Source organism: Myotis nattereri (assembly GCF_964212035.1).
Source record: "Myotis nattereri genome assembly, chromosome: 21".
NCBI classification, from domain to species: Eukaryota; Metazoa; Chordata; class Mammalia; order Chiroptera; family Vespertilionidae; genus Myotis; species Myotis nattereri.
Window position 1 is genome coordinate 154,605 of NC_138097.1, and position 24,535 is coordinate 179,139.

General features: G+C 46.6%; 1 protein-coding gene across 1 annotated transcript in view; it reads left to right on the plus strand.

The window, feature by feature from the left end:
• SCAPER (S-phase cyclin A associated protein in the ER) overlaps positions 1-24,535 on the plus strand; it is a 161,646-nt gene that overhangs the window by 87,962 nt on the left and 49,149 nt on the right. Inside the window, exon 24 of the mRNA XM_081114903.1 lies at positions 24,009-24,124. Within this exon, the coding sequence (XP_080971029.1) occupies positions 24,009-24,124 (116 nt within the window). The remainder of the gene's footprint in view (positions 1-24,008; positions 24,125-24,535) is intronic.

Consider the following 24,535-nt stretch of genomic DNA (forward strand, 5'->3'; position numbering starts at 1 on the left):
AAGTAAACAGTTTAAGCAGATGGATTGGACATGGAGTTTTTCCAGTTGCCTTTCATGAGTTTTTAGAATCCTGCCAAATTTAATAGAGATTCAGCTGTGAATCTCTTGAACCAGAATAAGCAAACCACATAGCTGGCTGCATTCATAATTTGAAATGGATTCAGAGAGGTCATGTCGCGTGACATGTGGTAGCTAGAGCAAAGCTTGCTCTGATGTTTCCATGTTGCAGAATTCCAGCAGACACTGGAAGGCAGAAAGGTAGAACCCCCCCCCCACTTACCCCCCCCCCCCAGCTTTGCGAAGGGCGGTTGGTGGTCATGTGGTGCACGCGCGACTTAAAGACCAAGCAGTGGTCCCCGAGCGCGGCCCCGCCTGACTGTTCAGTTCCTTGGGTTCGGGTCCCACAGACACACTGCCTGTTCCCTAGCCCTCGGTTTCGTTTGCTCTTTCATTTTCAGCTGGACTTCTTCAGTTGAGAAGAGATGGAAAACGTTCAGTCCTAAGGACCTCTTATTTTTATCTCCTTACTTAATACATTCTCCGTTTCTCTAGCTGTTTTCTTAGAGCAGCTGGTAAATCACAGTCCACAGTGCGCCCCCAGTGCGGGCCCAGGTGCGGCAGTGTCCGCACTGAGAGCTCCCTCTGGCCACCAGGAGCCCCTTCTGAGGCAACAGCTCTGCAGGGAATGCTCACTGGGAGCTGCTTCCCATGTTAAAGGAGGGAAAATGCATTTCGTGTCCATTCAAACCGATTTTCTAACCTGAAACACAGTGAAATGCTGTTTTATGAGTGATAGACACGTTAGGGTGCAGTTTGTTTAAGCATCAGAACAATCGATGTGAATATTTTGTTTACACGAGTTCTATTTGGAGTGTAATTCAACTTGCATATCTTTGTAGTTAAAATGCACTGAGTTTAGAGCATATATAAATTTTTCTGTATACATAGCAACTAAAAACGTCCCATTTTGAGATCGATATGGTCTGTGAAGTTACCTTGCCACGTGCAGAGGGTGCGATCCTTGTCTATGAGCCCACATTTTAAATAAAACGTGGCTGTGTCCTAACTCTGTCTTAGAAACTTATATAGAGGGTCTTTTAAAAAAGTGAAATTCTTTATCTTTAACCAGATAAGCTCTACCTACCCCTCTCACTTTGTGGAAAATTGTAAAACACATCAGATGAGTTCTGGATCCTAATCCTGGCTCTGTTTGGGTATATTCCCAGGCAAGTCACTCCCCTAGATTATGATTTCTTTATAATACAAGAAGTAGATTGAATTAGAGTATCTTTAGGGTCCTGGCTACCTCTAAAATTATGTGATGTTTTGCTTCAAACACGTCATATATGCAGATCCTATAAGCAGAATATACTCAGATGAGTGAGAAAGTTTTTCAAGCTTCTCTCTTCTAGAATGTTTAGACTTTTCCTAAACAGTTTTATTCTATAATCACTCTTAGAAAAACCGAGGTGTAAATTATATACTTACAGTGTAGGAAAATGGTGAAAAAATTATTTTTATTTCTTTATAATTAAACATTTAATATAAATATGAAATAATCATAAATTTGAGAATCCTGTTTTTAATATTTATTTGTTGAATGACCACACAGTATGTCCTATAAAGGTCTCTCTTAAGCCTTCCAATTCATATTATAATTTTCAATCTTAGCTGGTGAACTGACTTTGTACTTTGATTACCCAAAAAATGTTTTTAAATCTATTTATTTTGTTAACTTAAAATACCTTACCAGGAAATATTAAGAACAAGCACATGAACCACAGGATTAAGTTTTTATCATGTCTGTTTCTAGGTGAATGTCTGGATTAGGAAAAGGGCAGTCGGAAGATAGATTTGGCCGTGTTAATAGGCAAGCCCTCACTGGAGTATTTTTTTCTTTTTTCAAGCATTACTCTGCCACCAGTGAAGTCTCATTATTTCTAAATGTCCTAATCAATAAGGTCATGAAAGATTGATTTCAGGAGCTGCCACTGTGTTTATGACAAGAAGCATATGGAGTCATTTATGGGAGTGGGCAGTAATTCTCCTGTTAACTAGCAAGTCAGGGAATCAGTAAGCCCATCTGACATGTCTTCAGGTGGTCAGGAAAGTCTCCATGGTGTCCATCACTGACAGAGGGGGAGACTCATATTGCTAATTGAATTCCCTAAGAGAGCAAATATATACCATCCTGTGGGGGAGCGGGGAGAAGGAGCAGATCTATACAGGTCTCCAATATGTATGAGTTGGTTGCATTGATTTTCCTCTGCCGATGGCCTGGGGTAGATACAGAATGTTCTTAGGAAATATAAAGTTGATTACAGCAGCTCCTTTTCACTTAAGACTTTCAGAATTGCAACTACCAGTGTTTCAAAAAATATATATTTGAATATTTTAAAATTGTCAGTCTATTAGAGTAGTGTGTGCTGTAGAAAAAGTGCAGCACAAACGTTTTCTCATTTATTGTGAACATGATTTAAGGACCACACTATATTCTATCATATGAGAGTGCTGTAATTTATTTGGCTATTTCTCTGTTTGGGGGACTTTAGGTTTACAAAGTATTTTTTAAATTACTATAATGTTCATTGTTAAAAACAAAATTCAGCAATACAGAAATATATAATAGAATAAGTGAAAGCCCCTCATCTTCCCCTCCTAGCCCCTCTTCGCAGACATAACAACTGAGAATCAATCCTCTAGATTTTTACAGGCGCCCCTCAGACCCCAGTTTTTTCACTTGTCTCACACCTAATTTGCAGGCAGTTTTGTATAACATCTGCTGTTATTGAATCTTTCTGAAGCATTCAACTTCATTTGCATAGGAACTTTTTTCCTAGCATGTCATTAGTTTACTTGACATTAATTTAAATTACATAATATAGTAAAGAATCAATTGACATATAATTGTTTGGGAAAAGATACAATACTCAGAGGCAAGAATAAGAATGTTCACTGGGATGTAGGCATCAGTCTGTGTGTTTTATAGAGGAGATGAAGGGTGTCCCTTAAACCATCGTCTTGGCTAAGTGGAGGTCAGGTGCAGATGAAGGGGCTTTGTACTGTACTAATTCATATGCCTGTCTGGTTTGCAAGCATTTCCCATTCCTCCTTGCCAACATTATGCATTATCGATCCATAATGCATTTTAAAGCTGGGAAATGTTTGTCAGTGAACAACAACATCAAAACCCTAGAATTTATTGAGCATCTACTCTTGTAACACTTTCTAATCTTGTTAACTCATCATAGTAATTTTGTAATGTTATCCCCGTTTTGAGAATAAGGACATCAAGACACAAAGAGATTCACTAACTTGGCCAAGGTCACACCATAAGTGGCAAAGATTCAAAAAAAATTTAAGAAATTTTTATTTGGTATAGTAAGTTTACTGCATGAGTGAGATATTTAGTATTTCAATTCCATATATTCACACAATAAGTTAAAACATTCTGGCAAAATACAGAGGTAGTATCTGTAGTATATGAAATATATTTTTGTTTCATGACGTAAACTTTCAGAATGGTTTGTAAAATTTATTCATTAAGTATATATTGAGCCTACAAGGTACTTTTCTATTTTTACAAATTATTGGAAGAGAATGTTAGAAGTTAAGTAACCTTCACAGATATTTAGCCAACTCTCTCATCCTCTTGTGAAGTATGTGAATGAAACGTGCTGATGCTTCAAGTCTGTAAAGGCGTTGGCGATGTGGCTGGAATGGGGATTTCCTGCGCTCTTAGCCGACACCATCGTCCCCACCCACTGACTGTCCCTGCTGTGGCATGTTTTCGTAGCGCCAGTTAAGACCTGCCTTTGTCTTTACTCTTATAGGTGGTATTCAGACATAAAGGAGACAGACACACACACACCAGCTTTCTAAGCCATGGTTTCTGCAGATGTCTGTTTGGTAACACTCCTAAATATGGGTTACCGTGAATTTTCACGTGCTCCATCCCACAAGATGATGCTTTTGGCCTGGCACTTCCAAACAGGAAAAGCTGTTCTTTGCTTTACCTTAAGCCCAGAGTCTGACCGGAAAATATTAGTGAACAGCAAACTCTGGAATAAAAATGACCTGCAGGTCTCGCTGAGCACGTGCAGGACACATTTTAGAAGCAGAATTTCAAAATGCATGTTGCATCCAGCCTTTGGGGAGCTGCTCTTCTTTGCTTGTCTTTTGAGGTTCCCCCTGGTTTAGGGTGAAGTGCACTCAGCCGAGGGGCGAAGGACAGGGCTGTGGTCACCTCTGCACATGGAAGCCCAGCCCAGCCGTGGGAAGGACGCTGGAGGGGGAAGGGCTGTCGCAGTGAAAACGCACCAGGTCCCTGTGTTTCTGCCTGGACATCTCTGTGGCAGAGTAAGAGATGGGAAATTCCATTCTTAAAGGGCCCGAGTGTGTCCTGTCCTCTAGGGCTTCCTGAGCAGCCTCCCTTCTCACTCACTCGTCCCGTCTCCTCGGACGCCACCCTTCCTCTGCGCCCACGGCTCGTGGTTCCCTTTCCTGCATCTGCTGTCGGTAGGATGTTGTCTGCGTCCACCCTGTGCCTCGGCTTCCCTTACGGTTTTTAGAAAGTAAACGCGGATGACTGCGTGATTCTGTCTCCTTTTTTGTTGAGCTTCACATTTTTTTAAATATAAAAATTAAAAAAGAAAAAGATGCTTTGGGACCTCCACAGACTGCCTAACTAAAATCCTCCACCAGTAATTTTGAGCCAGGGTTGAGAGGCATTGCTCTGCCAAACAGTTCATTTGCTAGTTTGCGTTCTCGTCGGATTGTGGAGTCTTTGAGGATCCTTTTGTGTCTGTCCCTAGCAGTAAGCCCAGAGCCTGACGTACTACTAGGTACTCAGTAAAGACTTACTGAAGAAACCACAAAATTAATGAATGGGTGAGATCGTTCAGTCAGCCAGGAAAAGGATAAAGAGAAAGCTAATGGTGTTTGTATGTACAAAAGGTTTTTATAAAAAGGTCTGAGATACACTCTTGTACTTTCTTTGAGAATGAGAAATAGGCCATAATGCACAACGTCACAGACTGTTATGAAGACGTTTCTGCCTATCAAAGCTACTAGACTAAGTCAGTAGGTGGTTCATGAAGGTGTGGACTTCCTTTCATAAGATGGTAGCTAGAACGTTCACCTGCACACTGGAGGTTAAAGCCAAAGTCACCCGTGAGCTGTGGTTCTGGACTGCTGGGCCAGGACAGAGTTGGTGAGAAGAGTTAGAAAAATCTGGTCTCAGGGTGAGCCAACTAGGACTGTAAAGTATTTACATGAAGCTGTTCCAGTCTGTTTGGGGTCATAGTGTAGAAATGGAGCTGAGCATCCTAACGGGAGGCAAAGGCAGAGGCAGAGGCACGCAGAAACGTCAGATAAAGCCCACGGCTCGCTCCACCTGGGGGCAGCAGGTGCACCTGGGGTCCAGGAACACGGTAGCAAGAGGCTGTGACTGACTGGAATTGCTGGGCTTTCTCTTTTCCTGGTGGGGGTGTTCGGGACAGGCCTGGCAGTTTTAGAAGAATCTGTAGAGGGCTTAGCATAGCTCTGAAAAACAACACTGAGCTACCAGTGGCAAGAGCTAAGCTAGGTCTACAGATTCATGCTTTTGTCTTTGATGTTGTAATTACGTGTTTCACAGAGTGAACCTAGTGGTTTTTGAAGTAAAACTTAATGATACGATATGATTGAAGGTAGGTCAGTTTTTATTTTAGCTGACAATGTTCAAAATAAAGCAGATTCTTATTTTCATTTGTATAGTAGAACTATCTCCCTTCTCCAGTCTTCAGAAAAGGACTTTGCGATGTATTTTACATAATCAGAATGATGGCAGAATGACAAAGAAGGTCATAGTAAATTCAATGGAAAAAATTAAGACTTTAATTTCTCATATAGTGTAGTTAGTATGCATTGCCTCATATAAAATGTATAAAATAATGTAATTGATATTTATTATGGACTGTAAGAAACCAGGTTCTCTGATTTAATATATTTGTTGCCATGTTTCAAAATGACCTCCCTCCCATTTTGTAATCACTTATTTACATATGTAGAAATTAATAAATTAATTTATCTGTCCTTCATGTCACAAGTCATCATTAAGCTCTCAGTATATGAGGCCCGGGAATACAAATGTAGGAACTGTAAACAGTTATAGACTGTCATAAAAATTCAGCCAGCAAGATTCTAACATAATAATTTATAACTATAAAGTAATTTAATTGTATAATTTATAATTATAAAGTAATAGAATTTGTTCTGCAGTGCCTTCTTAATTAAAAGATAACTTCACGTCTTCCAAAGACCCAGAATGGACTTGTATAAATGATTGTGCACCTTTTCAGGAAAGCTGTGCAAAGAGACCATGGCAGTCACGTCCCACAGAGTTGAGGACATGAAAGAATGGGGTTGGAGTGATACGTTTTATTCCAAACTTTGCCACTTAAAATAATTGAGAGAAAAAAACACACAGAGAAGTTAAGCTTAACATTTTAAAATTGTGTTCCAATTAGAAATTGTCCTTTAAAGAGAAAGGTTTCTAATTCTTTTGTCTCTCATATGACTTATTCTTGCCTCGACTACGTTGCAACCGTATCTCTGGTGCATGTGCTTTGGAGACTGATGACAAACAACACGATGACCTCCCAGAGCTGCTCCCCTGGGGACCACTAATGGTTTATCTAGTGTCAAACAAGATCTTCGTTTTCTTGATTTTAGATAAATTTGCAGCCCACTGCCTCACCAGTCATGATGTCAGTTGTTTACATTTCAGCAAAATGTTTGTCGTAACTTTCAAATACAGGGGAGCTGTGGACAGACGGTATTTATCATGTTGCTGAGACTGTCAGAAATGGTTGGCCTCAACGGAACGGAGGCGGCTCAGCGTTTATATTTTCATCTGCAGAGTGTCAGGCTGCTCACTGTAGTGACCACTTGCAGCAGGAGAAGATGAATAGCACGGGATTTTTGTACTAGTTGCCATGTATTGCTCTCAATTATATTTTCAAAAAATGTGTTTTATAGGTGATGGCTGGGGTTGAGAAGACGCCATCCCAGCATCGGAAGTGATAACATTGCTCTTCCAGAGTGAGATGAGGGAACTCATGGGTAGACTGTTTCCTGGTGATGGGCTCTCCCCGCAGTTCCAGGTCAGGTCAGGAGAGAGTGCGGACAGGTACGCAGAGGACTTCTTAGAAAGCAGGAGCGCCCTGTGCTTGCACTGTGGGCCTTAGCGCTTACGCCAAGTGAAGCCTGTCTCTCAATTGCAGGGCTTCACACAGTCTTTTATTGGGGGGGGGGGGGGGGTGAATGTAATACAGCTTAAGGTGTGTGCATACCTAGGTAGGTGCTGCATAAACGTTGAGTCATTTAATGTAGGACACGACCTTCCTGCTCGAGACCCCCAGCGTTCATGGCCTCCCGCCTCCCACCTCCCGCCTCCCGAGGGCGGCCTCATTGTTGGTGAGAACGTCCCGCCCGCACCGCTGTCCTTTCCGCGCCACCTGTGAGCTGGCTCCTGTCTAGGCCCCCACGTCCTCTGCTTCTCTGTGTCTGCTGTTCCCTTCACCAGGCATTTCCTTTAGAAAACCTAGGATTAATTCAGTCCTTGGGGCCTTAGCGGGTACGGAGAGTGGGGCAGGCCCTCAAGAAACTTACTGGGGAAAATGAAGAGTGATAGATAAATCGATGAATGAAAAGTCAACATTCACCTGCACAGTTAAAAGAAAAATAAAGGTAAACAAAGGAAAGTAGTGATGGGAAAATCATCTGAATGGGCTTGATGACTTGTCATCAGTTCATCTTATTGGTAGTGCAGTCGTCTCTCTGACGGGGAGAGCAGCATGGAAATGAGATGCCTCAGCTTCCTCCCGGGGTGCCCTTCCCTCAGGGCCCCTCCCCTTCCTTCTCCAGGAAGCAGGGGTCCTGAGGGTTCTCCCCGCTCCCCAGTCTGGGATCTTGGAGAGAAGGGAGAGTGGCAGGACTGTTTTCTGGGTGGGACTGTCCGGAGGCTGATTGACCCTCATTGGTGGCCTGAGCCACCCTGGGAGCCCCTCCTGCTGGAAGAGTCGCGGCCCAGGCGTCTTGGTCATTGACTAGAGAGCCGGGCGTGTGGTATTTGAAGAAATGCCTCCATCCTTCACAGAGAGCTTAAACGTTTTGTTTTCCTCTGTTTGCCGCAAATCACCATGATAGAAAAGCAGACTGTGCAATAGGCAGTTTTCAGCAAGCAGAAGCATAGAAGTTGGTGGGAACTTCGAACAGATGCTCTCTTCTCCATCCTATAAGAGCAATAGGTCTAATGCCTGTATTTGCAGACTGCTTCGTGGTTTCCAAAGAACCTTTTCCACTCTATTTGCCCTCTGAGTACCTCTTTTTACAGAAGTTAGACCAAAGCTCACGGGTCAGTAAGACTTGGAATGAGGACAAGGAGACCCACGGTGCCTGGAGGGTGGCAGGTGGGAGAGCTTACTCTGTAAGAAGAGCTGGTGCTGTGGCTCCGGGTAATGTGCAGGCCGGCGTTTTCCTGCCGGGCCCAGGGCCAAGGAGCAGGCATCTGCTGGGAGAAGAGCATGGACACAGCCGTCCGCAGTTCAGTGACGTCACTAAAGGTGACAGATAGGCCAGCAGCGCTCTGTGTGCTGACGGCCGCCACTACTCAGAGCCAGGAGACACTGGGAACGCGAGAAAGCAGTGCAGGCGGATCGTCAGCGTGAACACTCATTCTGTGCCAGTCCCCGTCCCGAGTTCCTCACGTAGATCCACACACCTAACCCTTCTGGTAACCTGTTGCTTTCCTCATTTACAAATGAGTGAACTGAGACACTTGTCCGAGGTTCGTTCCACAGCCAGTCCCTGGTGGACAGGCTTCGAAACCACTTTGATGCCAGAGTCCATGGCATTAATCACACAGTGCCCCGACCGAGCAGACGGGCCTTCGTCCGCTGCCTCGTGCTTGCCTGCACATGTACCCGGAGTGGCTGTCGGGAGCGTGGGGGCGTCCTCACACTCTCGTAGCCGTAACTGCAAAGCAATGTTTCAGTCTGAGCAAGACACCTTGTTGTAGGGAGTGTTTTCCAGCCCCGTGAGGAAAACAGGCTAAAAATGGAGTGGATGATGGTAACTTTCGGATTAGGTTTATAAAAGAAAAATAACAAATTCCGTTGACAGGCTTGTGGGCCATCCAAATGGTGCATGAGCCCTTGGTAGAAAGTTAGTCGTGAAGACATGGGGCTTAGACACCTGGGCTGAGAAGCAGGTTTGGGATCTTCAGCTGAGCTGCAGCCAAACGGGCAGCGAAATCGCAAACATATGCCGAAGGAATTTCTTCTCTGATAATGCTCCTAGGGCAATGGAAACTAAAGAGAAAATAAACAAATGGGACTACATCAAAATAAAAAGCTTTTGCACAGCAAAGGAAACCATCAACAAAACAACAAGAAGACCCACTACATGGGAGAACATATTTGCCAATGATACCACCGATAAGGGTTTAATTTCCAACATTTACAGGGATCTCATGAAACTTAACAAAAGGAAGATAAACAATCCAATCAAAAAATGGGCAACGGACCTAGATAGACACTTTTCGAAAGAGGACATACAGAAGGCCGAAAGACATATGAAAACATGCTCAAAGTCACTAATTATACGAGAGATGCAAATCAAAACGACAATGCGTTATCATCTCACACCTGTCAGAATGGCTATCATCAACAAATCAACAAACAACAAGTGTTGGAGAGGATGTGGAGAAAAAGGAACCTTCCTGCACTGCTGGTGGGAATGCAGACTGGTGCAGCCACTGTGAAGAACAGTATGGAGCTACCTCAAAAAACTAAAAATGGAACTCCCATTTGACCCAGTGATCCCACTACTAGGAGTATATCCCAAGAAACTAGAAACACCAATCAGAAAGGATATATGCACCCCTATGTTCATAGCAGCACAATTCACCATAGCTAAGATTTGGAAACAGCCTAAGTGCCCATCAGCAGATGAATGGATTAGAAAACTGTGGTACATATACACAATGGAATACTATGCTGCGGTAAAAAAAAAAAAAAAAGGGGGGGAACTCTTGCCTTTTGCACCAGCATGGATGGAACTGGAGAGCATTATGCTAAGTGAAATAAGCCAGTCAGAGAAAGATAAATACCACATGATCTCACTCATTTGTGGATTATAGAGAACAACATAGACTGATGAACAGGGACAGACCCAAAGACTGAGAAACAGCGATCAGGCTATCAATCCCCAGAAGGAAAGTAGGGGAGGGCGGGGGTAAGGGGAAGAGATCAACCGAAGGACTTGTATACATGTATGTAAGCCAAACCAATGGACATGGACAACGGGGGGATGGGAGCATGAGTGTGCGGGGCGGGGTGGGGGGGGTTGGGGGTTAATGGGGGGGGATGAGGACACATTTGTAATACCTTAACTAATAATAAAAAAAAGAAAAAACAGAAATGACAACAGTCTATGGAGTGAGGCGAGGATAGACCAGAGGAGAGAACCCCGAGGAGGAGCAATATTTACTGCAGAGGTTGACAAACTACAGCGCTGGACACGGCTGGCCCACTGCCATGCTTTTAATGGCCTGCAAACAGAACGGCCTTTGCATTGACTGATGGCTGCAGTGCACATCACAGCCTGGGCTTTGCCTCTCAGCCTGGAAACCTAAAGTCTTTACTGTCTGGTCCCCAAGGAAAAGTTTACTGACCCCGATTCTGCCAGAGGAACAGGAGCCTTCAGAGGCAAAGATGAATGCGGTGAGAGTGACGGTGAGAATCAGAAGAGCCGCCACGTCAGCCGGGGAAAGACAGGGTGTTCGGCTGGGGAGACGGTCATGCTGGTGTGGTGAGCGTATGCGCTGACACCTCTGTTCTGCTTCAAGAACTTAACGGCAGTAAAACGTATTTTAAAAGAAAACTACGGATATAGCCAGGTTAGAAACAAAATTGGGATTTCTGTGGCCCCGAAATGGGACGGAGAGGACCTCAAAGTGGTGAAAAGGGCAGAAGCCTTGCTGTGCCGCTCCCCGTCCACAGGTGTTCCGGTAACCAGGATTGGGCGCCTGCGGACTAAGGGGCCAGGTGCCCGTCGGAAGCCAGGTTCATGACCTGGGGTCCACTCCTAAGAGGAGGTTCAGTGAGAACTGCCAGCCGCTCCCGGAAGCTCCGGGCCTGGAGGAGCAGAGCACAGGTCGGCAGGTCCCAGTCACCTGCCAGCCCCGCAGCTGGGTCTGAACTGCCCCCGCGTTCCTGCTGGAGCTCCGCCTCTGAGCCATGTACGTGGCTGGAGTGACCAGGGGGCAGAGAGGGACAGACAGTGTAGGACAGAGCACCTCTAACTCCAGATGTGCTATGAACCAAAACTGCAGGTGTCACTAAGTCAGATGCTAGGAAAGACGGCCATGAAACAATTTTTAAAAATAGAATTTATAGCAGATAAAATTTTATAAAATCATCTGAGAAAGATTTTTAAAGAAATATATTTCGTATATACTTCAGGAGATAGATGAAAATGTCCATTTAAAAACAGCAGGAAAGCATGAAAAATAGGCAGAGGAAATAATAGGTAATATGAAAAGAACTAAAATCTAGGAATAAATATAGTTTTTGAAATTAAAAATAAACTCAACAATATTTAATAGAGACTGCAAGTAGGTGGAGAGAGAATTAATAGCTTGAGAATTAATATTAAGGGATATACTTAAAATAGCAGAAAAACAGATGGGAAGAGTGAAAGAATGGTTAAGAACCATAGAATGTAGACTTTGGGGTTCGTTCCATGCATTTATTTGGGAGTTCCAGGAGGAGGGAATGCAGAGAAAAGTGGAGTTAGTGTTTGACACCAACTCCTGAGAATTCTCGAGAATTGAAGAAAGACATGAATTGATACCATAGTGAAACCTCAGAAGATCAAAGAGAAGGAAGTGTTTAAGAGTAGAGACCGACGATCTACAGAGTTCAGTTTTCCGATCGCGAACTTCTTGTCAGGAGTAAGAGGTGTCCAAGAGAGCACGGCAGGGTCTTCAGAACGTGTGCTGTCGACCAGGAGTTGTGTGCCCAGTGAAACGTGAGTCAAGAATTCAGGCAAAAGGAAGACATTTCAGACATTCAACGATAAATAGGACCACAACAGGCCCTCGCCGAAAGAACAACGAACAGGTGTACGGCAGCGAGAAGAAAGTGAGTCCAGGGCACAGGCATGGGGCATGTGAAAGCGGTGAGCCTGGGAATTGTAAAAATGCATCCGTTCGTTTCATTAACCATTGACAGTGTTGAAAACTACAATTTTATTTTTTTTTAAAGGGAAAAGGAAGAAAAAATAACCCTTTAGTTCATGATAAAATAGGAGGAGGGTATATTGACGGGTTTAAAATATGCCAAGGGCCTTAGGATATGAATGGTAAGATAAGCCTTCAGGAAAGACGAGTTTTTCACTAGGTTGCTATTCCTGTGAATTGAAATTACTGTACAGGAATAATGTCATAGTTTTCATTCTAGATGAAGGATTCAAAATCAGATAAATCATACATCAGGCCAATGATGTTCTAAGGCAAAGATGAAATTACTTGATGTAGCCTTCAAAATCATTAACGGTAAAATTCTAATAGCGGTTAATGAAAATAGACACCTAGATAAGGAATATCTATTTTCTAAGTACATGTAGAAAATCCAATTTTGCCAATAAATAAATTCAACCTAGGTACAGAGGGAAGAATAGTTGTGCAGTAAGTTATAAATAATAAGTGAATATATTTTAAAAGTATTCACTTAGATATATGTGGTCTTGTTTCTAATGGATTCAGAAAAAAAAAAAAAAAAACCCAAAACCAACAACAACAACAAAAAACACCTGGTAATCCAAATGAAAATACCTCCCAGGAGTAATGGTCTCTCTTTGGGCTGTGAGGGCACCTCATAGGACAAGGTCCAGCCTGAGCCTTCGCGCACAGCTCTGTCCGGCACGTACCTGCTCCTGTGGACACTGGCTCCCAGGCCTCGCTCACGGCTCTGTCCTCACAGGTGGGCTCGTGGTCTGCACACGGCACTGCTGACATGCACGGCTGTTTCAGGCCTGAGCTTTTCTCTCTTTTACTGTAACAGCAAAGCATGCAGTGTGTTGCTGCATGTTGTCTTGCTACGCTGTGAAATCTTTACAGATCTGCTGGTAAAGTTTGTATTTAAGTAATTGGGCCATTAAGATAAGTAAGATTTGTATAAAGCTCATTGTATTAATGTTTTGAAGGAATTTCACACCCTATTGGAGATAACAGGGTCTTATTTACGTCTTGATAGTCACTTCAGTCTTATGAGAGTCGGGAATTGATAGCATATGGAGGTAAGTGAGGTGGGAGAGGGTAAGTGAATTCACCCTAAGCACACACAGCGACGGGGGGTTTTGATAGTTGATTTATGCACTTTTTTGTGACTGAGACACTGAAGTAGAAAGTATGCCCTCCTCTTCAGCATGCGTGGTTAGCCTGCTGTAATTGCTCTTCTCCGTATATAACGCATGTGTTTTCTTTTAAAATAAGTGCACGGCGTTTCCTCCTCCTCTGTGCTCTCAGAGCCCTCCGACCACACTCCGCGGCCCCTCCCTGTGGGTCCTTGTCTTCCTGACACAGGCCCACCTCCGACTCCCACTGGATGATGCCCGCGGGTGCTTACGGGATGCAGGAAGGGATGAGTCCCTGAGTAGTTTAATTGTCTTTGGAATTTGGGTCCTCGGGGGTTGTTTACATTTCACATTTTCTGAAGTACATAAATTTTGAATTGGTTGATTACTTGTTGGCTCTATATCAGAGTTCCATAAAGTAATCAATGACTGTCCTGGACACCAGACCCCCAGCACTTCCTGGTCTGCATCTTGGAAATGTGCTGGCTTCCGAGAGAGCGAGAACTGTGTCCACATCAGAACCTGGAATCAGACTTTCGTCTGACACCAAGTTTTCCCCATTTTGTGCAAATATATAATTCTGATCTATTACTTAAAACTTTATAACTCTAGTCCTGTCAACTGAGTCTGAACCTTTTGTAAAGTAGAAAATATTTTATAAAATACTTCAATAATTTGTGTTTTTAAATACGATTTTTAAAAATTATTGATTGAAGAGAGAGGAAGGGAGAAACATCACTGTAAGAGAGAACTATTGATTGGTTGCCTCCCATAGGTGTCCCGACTGAGGACTGAACCTGCAACCTTAGGTGTGTGCCCTCGACCAGGAGCCAAACATGTGACCCTTCGGTGTGTGGGTCGGTGCTCCAAACGCTGAGCCACACCATCCAGGACAAGTTGTGTCTTTTAATTAAACCATTTTCTTAACATTTTAAAATGCTTTATTGAGATATAAACACAACATAAAATCCATCCATTTAAAGTGTATAATTCACTTTTTGGGGGGGATATTCACAGAGTTTTGCAACCGTCACTATAATCAATTTTAAAACATTTTCATCACCCCAAAAGAAACTCTGCCCACTTAGTCATTATTCCCTGGTCCCCACCCATACATTTGTTAACATTTACACTTACGATTGAAACACCTATTTCCTGCCTTGTCTTAGTATAAAAATCAAAGGTTCACATTGTGTGTGTGTGTGTGTGTGTGTGTGTGTGTGTGTGTGTTTCAACCATTTATTTCTCTTACCGTCCAGCTTTTCACAACTTACTGTAACTTTATATGCTTATATGAGCTCCAAATTTAGTAATTTGAAAATATTTTACTCGTTTTCTTTCTAAGTATAAAACTTAAAAATGAGTATTATTTGGAGAGCAACTATTGCTTTCTTGACAGAATTTAAATCTGCAGTCTTTTGAATGGCTCACTACCAGTGACTCAGTTGGTGGTTGTGTGGTGATTACGGAGAGATCTCTCCACAGATTGGAGTATGTAGCACTGGGTGGGTCTCTCTGGCAGTTTGGAGTATGTGTATTCAGCTCACACTTATTGACCTGAATTATTTTTTCATCAATTTAGACAATTATAAGAAAATATAGTCACAAAGCATTTGTACTTTTTTCAGGATAGAAAAGTCCTTGTGAATGACAAGTTATGTTATTCACTAATAGGCCATTTTGATGAATAGAAATATTATGTAAATCACTTGTCAGAAAGACATGAAATGATTTTTTTATCTGTGTAATTTACACTGAACTCTGGCTGGCACATAGCATTTTCTGAATTAAAATCTCTGTGGACAAGTAGTAAACTGTGTAATGTCCGTGTGAATAATACATGAGCCCCCTTACCGTCAGGCCCCGCGATAAACAGGCTGGCAGGTAGACTCGTGTCTGGGGCACGCGAGGCAGCTTAGTCCCCTCCATAGGGGGCTCTTTAGGTTTATCCAGTGACAGAAACACATTCTAAAGATGCTTTTATCTGATTCAAACAAGGAATGAGGTAAACCCTAGACGCGTCTGTGTAGCTCTCTGAGGCCTCTATGCTTCGTATCGTTCATGTGGTGCCTGCCTGTAACACGGGACATACAGGGGTCACTGGGGTGTCACTGCAGGGCTAGCTCCTCTGGTCACTTGGACGTGTTACATAACGAAAGTTACTCTTGTACTTTGCTTAACTTCAACCAATAAACTTCGCTTTAGAGCTCCTTTCTGAGTAGAGCATTCACCAGTGAGAACTGAGTAGTAGGTAATAGCCTTATTTTCACCGAGTTTATAATCCGTCCACGTTTGTGAGTGGAAACTGTACGACACGGGAAGGCGAGGCCGTGAACTCCGTGAGGGCGTGTACCTGTCTGTGTGGCCTGTCCCAGCACCTACAGCGGCGCTGTGGTCACGTGATGGTTGCTGAATGCGTGAGTGATGGTGGTAAGCGCGGTGGGCAGTAGGCGGCGTGTGCTCAAGGACTTGGTCATTAACGGCTTGCACAGCATCCAGTCAGGAAAATAGCTACGACTCTGGGTGTTTTCAAAGAAAGAGGAATTTAAAACAAGGATTTATGGACAGGCTGGAGGAGCAGAGAAGAGGCCATGGAATGCAGAGGGTGTTCTGTTCCTCTCGGCCCCGCACCAGAGCTGGGGAACAGGAAGGGAAGGTGCCTCCCAGGCCTGGGGCCGTGGGCAGTGCTGGCTCTGCGGCCGCCTCCCAGGAAAAGGTTGCTGAGCAGTTACCTGCCACCTGTGCGCATCCGTGTACACTGAACCGTCCGTCCTGGTGTGATGGTTACAGGGCAGAGCGGTCTGTACAGATGCGGTTCTCCTGGCAGCTGTGCCTGTTGGTCCTTCACGTACTTAGGGCCTGCGGTCTTCTGGTTTATTCCTTTGTAAGCTTGGAGGAGTTTTATTAGGACTGAAACATGCATTTATTAATCCCAAAAAGTACCTACTCAGTCAATGCCAGGCAGTATTTTCGATACTAGGATTATAAAATAATTTTTAAACTGCAGCTTGTAAGATACATATATATCTCCTTTACACTCATATCATGTAAGTATATTCAGATACTGTATATGGTGTTTAGAAAAGTTTGACTTAACAGTTTCGACCTGCCAGGTTACCTTGAAATCTTGCTCATTCTTCCTATAAAGTTGTATTCTTTAAAAAAAAAAAAAAAGGTAATGCAAAGTCCACTGACTGTAAGGCGGTGCCACTCACAAGCCATCTGGATGGGATGACTGTTTCTTGGCAGATCAGAGGAAAAGGCAGCTTAACAAAATGCACATTCTGAGAAGACATGTGGGTAGCTTGTGATGTTTCAGTGGAGAATGGAAGCCCCGCGATCAGGTTTCCATCAGTGACGGGAGCATGTGCTAACGCCGTCACCTTGAAATCCTGAACCTGAGGGGCTGTCGTTTTGCCTTCTTCCTGCCAAGTTTCATATTAGACAGTCTCATACGTACGGCATGGCCCTGTTTCTGTCTCCTGTGTACCCCGTGCACCTTGCAGGTGCTCCCGGCCCAGGAGTCATCTGAGGAGCAGTGCCTGTCACCTGCCCTCCCTCCTCCCTCCTCCTCTGCACTGACAGGCAGACCCAGCACCTCCTGGCAGATCGTCTCTCAAACCCACTGTCTTTGACTCCTAGTGCCCATCACAGGCTCTCCGCTCACTGCTGCTAAAAACACTCCTGCAGTAAATGCTCTCTCACGGCACACGGAGCACATGGGGCACACGGAGCACACGGGTACACGGTACACACGGGGCACAGGGGGCACACGGAGCACAGGGGGTACACGGGGCACACGGAGCACAGGGGGCACACGGAGCACACGGGGCACAGGGCTTGCACGGGCGGAGGCGTCCTCTAAAGACTGCAGCCCTGTCTGTGCTGACGTTGGAAGCAAAGCCGAGGACTCATGGCGTTCCAGGAGGGGAGAGGCTGAGAGGCTGAGCTGGGCTGTAGGGATGGGCTCGGCCACCGGAGCCTCTCCTCACCTGGCCCCTCCCTTCTGCTGGGGCACCGCCTCCCGCTTCCCGACAGAGTCCTGGTATTTCAGTCCCACAGGCTCTAGTTACCTCTCTCCACATTCTCTGGGTCTGTGTTACGTCAAGAATCTTTTTTTCAGTCGCTAGTGAACGCTAACGCTGGTGAGCGCTATTATAAGAGCACTCAGGATCCCTCCTCTGATGCCAGAAGCTACGTCACCTTGTCTTCAAAATAGTGTTGAGCTGAATGCAGCGCAGTATTCCAGGTCTGACCTGGGAGCAGGAAAAGGACATCAGTGGAAAAACTAGGGAAACCCAAATAAAGGCCGTACTTGGTTAACGGCATTGCTTTAGTGCAGCGGTTCTCAACCTTCCTAACGCCATGACCCTTTAAATACAGTTCCTCATGTTGTGGTGACCCCCAACAATAACATTATTTTCGTTGCTACTTCATAACTGTAATTTTGCTACTGTTATGAATCGTAATGTAAATATCTGATATTTTCATATTGTATTTTAAAATACTTTATGTATTTTAAATTGTGACAAATTGTATTTTCATTGTGACAAATTGAACGTAATTAAAGCATCGTGATTAATCACAAAAACAATATGTAATTATATATTCAATATGTGTTTTCCGATGGTCTTAGGCGACCCCTGTGAAAGGGTCATTCGACCCCCAAAGGGGTCGCGACCCACAGGTTGAGAACCGCTACTTTAGTGGAATTTTTTAGTTTTGATAACTGTATCATGGTTATTACGTAAGATGTTAACATGAAGTCTTACAAGAACTCTTCAGTAAATCTAAAATTATTCAAAATAAAAACATTTAAAGTTTTACATAGCATTGAGTCTAAGCTTGTACAGAATTGGGATACTCGGTGATAAATGGTTTCTATGTTATTTCCCATAACATCCTCCGTGTCGCGCATCATGCCCTCGGAATCAGATACGTCTGGACTCAGTCCCCGGCTCGGCCACCCACTGGCTGAGAAGCGTGAGCAGGTAACTGAGTCCTGTCGATGGTTCTCTTCTCTGTGTCGTGGGTGTTGTCAGAGCTTGGACATGACGGCAGCTGGGCGACCGCGTGGTCAGCCCAGGAAGACCACTCGGCTTCCAGGACGGCTCTCTGAGGACCAGCCCGTTAGGGTTCCTGTTCCCGCCTTAGGTCTCTTCTTACAAATGTCCTCCCCTCCCTCCTTGGGACGTAAAGGGCCTGGTCACTACTTTTCTTGAGAATTGGGCAAACACTGATGCCAAGGTGAGAAAGGCAGAAAATGAGCAGACGGTTGGCAGAGGCCCTGCCCTTGGCCTTCGCATCTCTGGCCTCTCCTCTCTGGGCTCGTCCCTTCAGGGAGCCTGAGACCAGGGCCTTGACTTTCCCGGCACGCGGGTGTTTCTAAGCCTTTCTCGTTGTGCACGTATGGGTTTTCTCCCCTTTAAAGAGAATTTCTGATATTAGAACCCCCAGGAAATAGAATGCACTTTTATTCTTTGATTCAGCAACTACTTACTGAGCACCTAGTTTTTGCTCGACCCTGTGTCAGTGTAATCCCACCTGTCAGAGAGCTCACACCGTGCACTTCGTAAACTAGCAACGAGATGATCAGTACAATGGGGTTTACAGTTAACTAACCGAGGACTCGATCCAGAACTGCCGGGGCTCTGAGGGGAGGAGCAGTGCTGGAGGAGAGGAGCCTGTGAGCTGGGGTACTGCCCTGGGAGCCTGGACCACCGGGATCTGTCCGTGGTGCTGGCTTTGGCCCCAGCGTGTCCTGCCTGAAACACCTTCTCCTGGGTCTCATGGTCGAGTTTCTTTTGCTGCCCAACTTTAAAATATGCAGGAACCAGGAGGAAAGGGGCACTGCTGTGTGAGACCCCTCAAGTCTGCATAACCCATAACCCACAGCCAGCAAGTGGGGAAAGGGGGAGAATAAAGAAGCTGAAGGAACCTCCTATGTGGGTCCTTTGTCTTTTACTCTGATAGAAACCCTCCATGTTGCCCTCACTGTGTCCTGAAGAGCTGTCACAGGATCCCCTTCCTCAGCTGCACGCGGCTCCTAGTACGCCCCTCGGTGTGTTCTTGTCTCACACACTGCGTTTCTCTCTCTCTCTCTCTCACTCTCACTCTCTCGCTCTAAGTCAGGGGTGGGAACATCTGGCCCGAGGGCCATGTAAGGCCTGAGAAATCATTGGTCTGGCCCTGCCAAGGCATTAGGGTGAGTTAATGTTTGGCCAAATATAGCAGACTAATTTTTAAGTTGCACATTTAATATGGCCCAAGAATGATGTCATAAATATCCAAAAGGCCCTGGGCAGAAAAGAGGTCCCCACCACCCCTGCTGGGTGCCGCCTGGCCACCACAGGGCAGCTTGTGGAGCCCGAGGATGGCGGGGATCAAAGTACACTGACTGTGCATTCTGTTGTGTTCACTGTGCCTGGGCCTTGGGCCACCTGCCGCATCATGGCTGACAGAGAAGGAGCAGCACGTGGGTCTGTGTCCTGCACCCCCTCCTGCCCTGCCTTCCCTCCGTCCAGACAGGCCCACGCGGGCCAGCCCTCCCTCGGGGGAGCCTTCCAACGGGCCTGCGCTCTGTCAGCATCGCAAGGGCTGCCCCCTCCTCGCGAGAAGCCTTTCCCGCCTCCCTCAGCCCCACGTTCCTTATTCCTAAGCTGCAAACTGGGCTATGACTTGACTCTGGGGAACCACATTCCCACGAGTTGATAATGTCCGGTGACATCCCTGACCCCGGGACCCGAGTCCTTTCAAGTGCGAGTGTCTGCAGCTTAAAAGCGGAGGCCAGACTGTGTGTAGATGGTGGGAAAGCCATCGACAGAGCAGTCAGCCTGTGCTGCTTGCTTCTCGTAAGCTGACAGCAGGTGAAGAGAGCAGACTTGCAGAGACCAGGTCCTCTAAGTGTTAGGAGGGTTTCCCATGTGGGAAAAACCAACCACAAAAACATTCACTCCTGGATCGTCTCATCTCAGTTCTGAACTCAGGGATTTGCTAAAACCAACTCGATCTCCAAACAGGCCTTAAGGTGCCACCAGACGCTCAGAACAGAGCCCGCCTCTCCTGCTGCAGAACCTGCCCTCTTCCCCATCTGCCGCCGCCAACAGGCTGGGGGCCCCCTCCCTCATCACAAAGCTCACAGTTACCGTCTGCAGGGAAGCCACGCACAAAGGCCACGGCCTCTGGGCCACCACCGAGTAACAGCTGCCTCTCTTGATTGGAAGAGGCAATAACAGTCACTCCAGTTAATAACTGAATGGGTGCCTAGGACCTGCCGTGGAGAGCGGAACTGTCATTCTGTGCTGGCCATTAGCCAAGCTGGGTTATTGGGGTGGAGCTGCTAATCCTGTTACTCAGTGTCAGTGTCAGTGTCAGTGTCACGGGGTGGAAGGCAGAGCTGTCGCTGTTCTGCCAGGGGCCTAGCGGAGCCACACATTTCCCTTCAGAGGTGTTTTCCTCACTCGAATACGAATGGGGAAGCTCTTATGGAAGCTCCAGTTTCACAGGCCTGAGTGCAGAGTGTTTGGAAAAGGGGAGGAGGAGGAGGAAAGTTCCCCTTTCCAGAGATCTTCTCATTCCTGGAGCAGCCTGCTTGGCGCCTGGGCCGTGTGCGTCCTGAGCTTGCCCTGGGGGAGGACGCAGAGGGGAGTGGGGCCTTCCAGTGCTGGGCGTGGGCACACACGGGTCCGGATAAGTAGGAAGTGGGGAGGGCGTCGGGACAGGGGCAGTTTCACGCAGAGACCTGACTGGCTGAGGGTCGGGAAGGCGTCGTGAAAGGCAGCCTGTGAGTCGGGTCTCAGGACTGGGGGCATGTGAACGTGTCACGCTGAGAAGGCTGAGCAGGTGGCAGTGTGGGTGGGAGAATAACTGGTTCAGCGTTCTTAGCGGACTTGCTTCTTTTCTAGCCACTCACAGGTGGGGGCCACGCACAAGGCGATGCATTTGAGGTGCATCCAGACTCCTGGGAGCATCCAGGCATAGAGAGAGCGGTGATGGGCAGAGACGTCTGGGGTGCGATGGACGGGAAGGGAAGCACAGGGCCAGCCGCTCCCTTTCCTCCTGGACTGTGAAGGGATGCCCTTTTCTCCTTGTTTCTCTGTATCCTTGTTTGCATATCGACTATTCAATGCCACACGCTTAAGAAGGCAGTTTCACTTAACATTTGGACAACTCGTCATGGAGTCCACTTGCTTTTCCCTCTCTGCCCCGAAGTGGAAGCGTCTCAGGATGCAGAGCCCTGCGTCCGCCTCTGTGCGGACGGGGATGGGGTTCCCTGTCGTGCTCACAGGCCTGTGTCTCCGGCTCATCGGCCTCACCTCACAGGACGTCGTTGCTGAGAAAGCTTTTCACTTGCTCGCCTGTGTTGAGTCCCCGTCCATCTGTTGGCCCTGAGGTGGGGACTGCGCAGTGTTTCTGTCCGGCCGCCAACCGGGGAGCACCGGGGTGGGGGGGCTCGTTACGTCTCTGACCCCACGTTCCCCACACCAGAGCCCTCTCGGCTGCAGGGGCAGACGATGTGTGAGGTTTTATTTCACAGTTGATTTTGCTATTTGCCTTATTTCTTTGAAAAGCTGCAAATGTTAAGTCCAAACGTTTTCGGTAGTACATTAATAAAAGTCTGGCTTTGAATGGCCTTTATCTCCTGAAATTGGCTTATTTTTTTCCTGCTTAATGTCTTGGAGGGCCTGTGTCTTAAAGTTTTCAAGAGGTCACGTCCATGTTGCTGGAGCCGCATGAAAGCTTTGAGGTTTGTTTTGTTTTGTTTTGGAGGCGAGATGTATACATTGAACGTCTGCTTTCACTCAGCCCTCCCCCGTGCATGCTGGCCCCCCTCTGCGTGGGAAAGGCCTCAGAAGGACAGTCCCGCCGAAACCGGTGTGGCTCAGTGGATAGAGCGTCGGCCTGCGGACTGAAAGGTCCCAGGTTCGATTCCGGCTAAGGGCATATACCTGGGTTGCGGGCATGTCCCCAGTAGGAGACGTGCAGGAGGCAGCTGATCGATGTTTCTCTCTCATCGATGTTTCTAACTCTCTATCTCTCTCCCTTCCTCTCTGAAAAAAATCAATAAAATATATATTTTTTAAAAAAAAAGGGCAGTCTGCTGGGTCCCCTCTGCGCAGGCCACATGTGGGAGCGCCTGCCTGGCCGAGGCTGGCGCCGTTGTTTTAGCTGGAAAGCCCGTGATTCTCCGGTCGCACTGCATTCCAGTGTGAAGCCTTACCTGTCCCCGTCTCCCTGCTCAAGTCGCGGCTCCTAAGGAGTCTCACGGTGAACGTGTCCTTCATCTCAAGAAACTGAGTTTCATTTTTTGGGCATGAAACTCCATTCCAGTGAGAAACTCTTGTTCGAGGCACATGCCAGAGAGGAATCGGGCATGTGTCCTGGGCCCAGACCGGAGGGTCACTGCCTGTGTCTCCACGTGGAAACCCCGTGGCCGTCTGTGGGCTGCCCTCCCCCCGGTCCTCCGCTGCACGGAGAGGTGGAGCACTTCCTGAGACTGTCCCCTCGCGAGCCAGGCTTTGGTGAGGAAGCCCACAGAGCTCTGGGCGCAGTAGGGACACAGAGGGCGAAAGAGGATCATTCCCTCCTTCCCTCTGAGGAGGGGAGGCGCGTGCGGGACAGAGGCATTGAGAGCGTGGGACACGTGGCGTCTCTGCTCGGTCTGTCAGTGGCTGCCTTCTCTGTGCACGCGCCCCCCTGTGTCTGCTCCTGTTGGATTAGGATCCACCCTAACAGCGCCTCTTTAACTTAGTCACTTCTGTAAAGACTTTATCCTCAGATACACTTACGTTCCGAGGGACTAGGGGTTGGGACTTGCACGTAAGCGTTTGGGAGACACGATTCAGCCCATAGCAGGTTGCTGTCCTCCTTAGTCCGTATGTGATGCAGTGGCTCTATGCAGCCTTCACAGCTCATACCTGCCCCCAGGATCACTCTTGCCCTCCGCACGCCAGAGGGATGCCAAGAACTTGGAGGAGCTTCTTCCCACCAGCACCGTGAACAATTCAGAAAATGCACAGAAGTAATCAAAAGTGGTTTAATACTCTTCCTAAAATGGCTGAAGTGGTAAAAAAAAAAAAAGGTATAGCTAAATGGTTGGATGTTAGATGATATTACTGAAGAAAAATTCTAGAAGAGGAAATCTTGGTGGAAGTCAACTGGCCTTGTTAGGTGGTGATGACTGTTACAGAGTATCGTGACAACTTCTGTATGAGATGGTCCTCCCTCTGCCTGGAGCACTTCGCTCCTTTCCCTCCTGTCTCCCCTGACCTCAACCTCAACGTGGTCAGCGGAACGCGTGCTGACCGCCACCCCTTCGGGCTCCTGAAGCGCGGGCCTGTTTCTTCAGGCACTAACCACGTCGACATCATCTTGTTTACAGGCATTGGCGGTGCGCTGTCTCACCCACCACATCCCAAGCTTCGTGGGGGACAGCAGTCGTGCCTTGGTGCTCACCACTTTGGACCTACTGCTCCTACTAAGCCTTGAATAAATATTTGCAGAATAATTGAACCAGCAGAATGTGTCCCACTGCAAGTCCATGTTTCATGTGGTTCTCATTCTGTGCCTGGGAAGTTGGGCTAATTTCTGTTTGTGTTCTTGTCTAGAATGTGGCCGATCAGATTGCATTTCAAGTTGCCGGTGGATTAACAGCTCTTGAACACATTCTTCAAGGAGTGGTCCCAGCCGCGAATGTGAACACAGTTTCACGAATTCCTCCCAAGTGAGTACAGCCTCTTCATCTGTCTTCCACCTTCTGTTTAGGAGTCCTTTCTGCCCTGTGTTTCCATGCGGGAGACCACGAGGAAATGGCACGTGTGTTCAGGCTTGAAGAGCAAAAGCTCACACTGCCTGTGGGGAGAAAAGCAGATTGAGCCTGAAGCCATAAAAAGGAAATCTCTGTGGTCTACGACCTTCTCTAGCCCTAAATCAAGAGGAATTGGTAAACACCTGGGCAGTTGTAACTGCAGAAATGGAGCCAAAATGAAGAGCAGTAGAGAAAGCCAGCTTCCTGTGCTGCCTGCAGAACAAGGTGTGAGCACATGAACAAAGCCCGAGGGAGGAAGGCCAAGTCCTCGCCACAGGAAACCGTCTGAGGCCAGACTGCTGTCACCTGGAGTCCCAGCCACGTCGC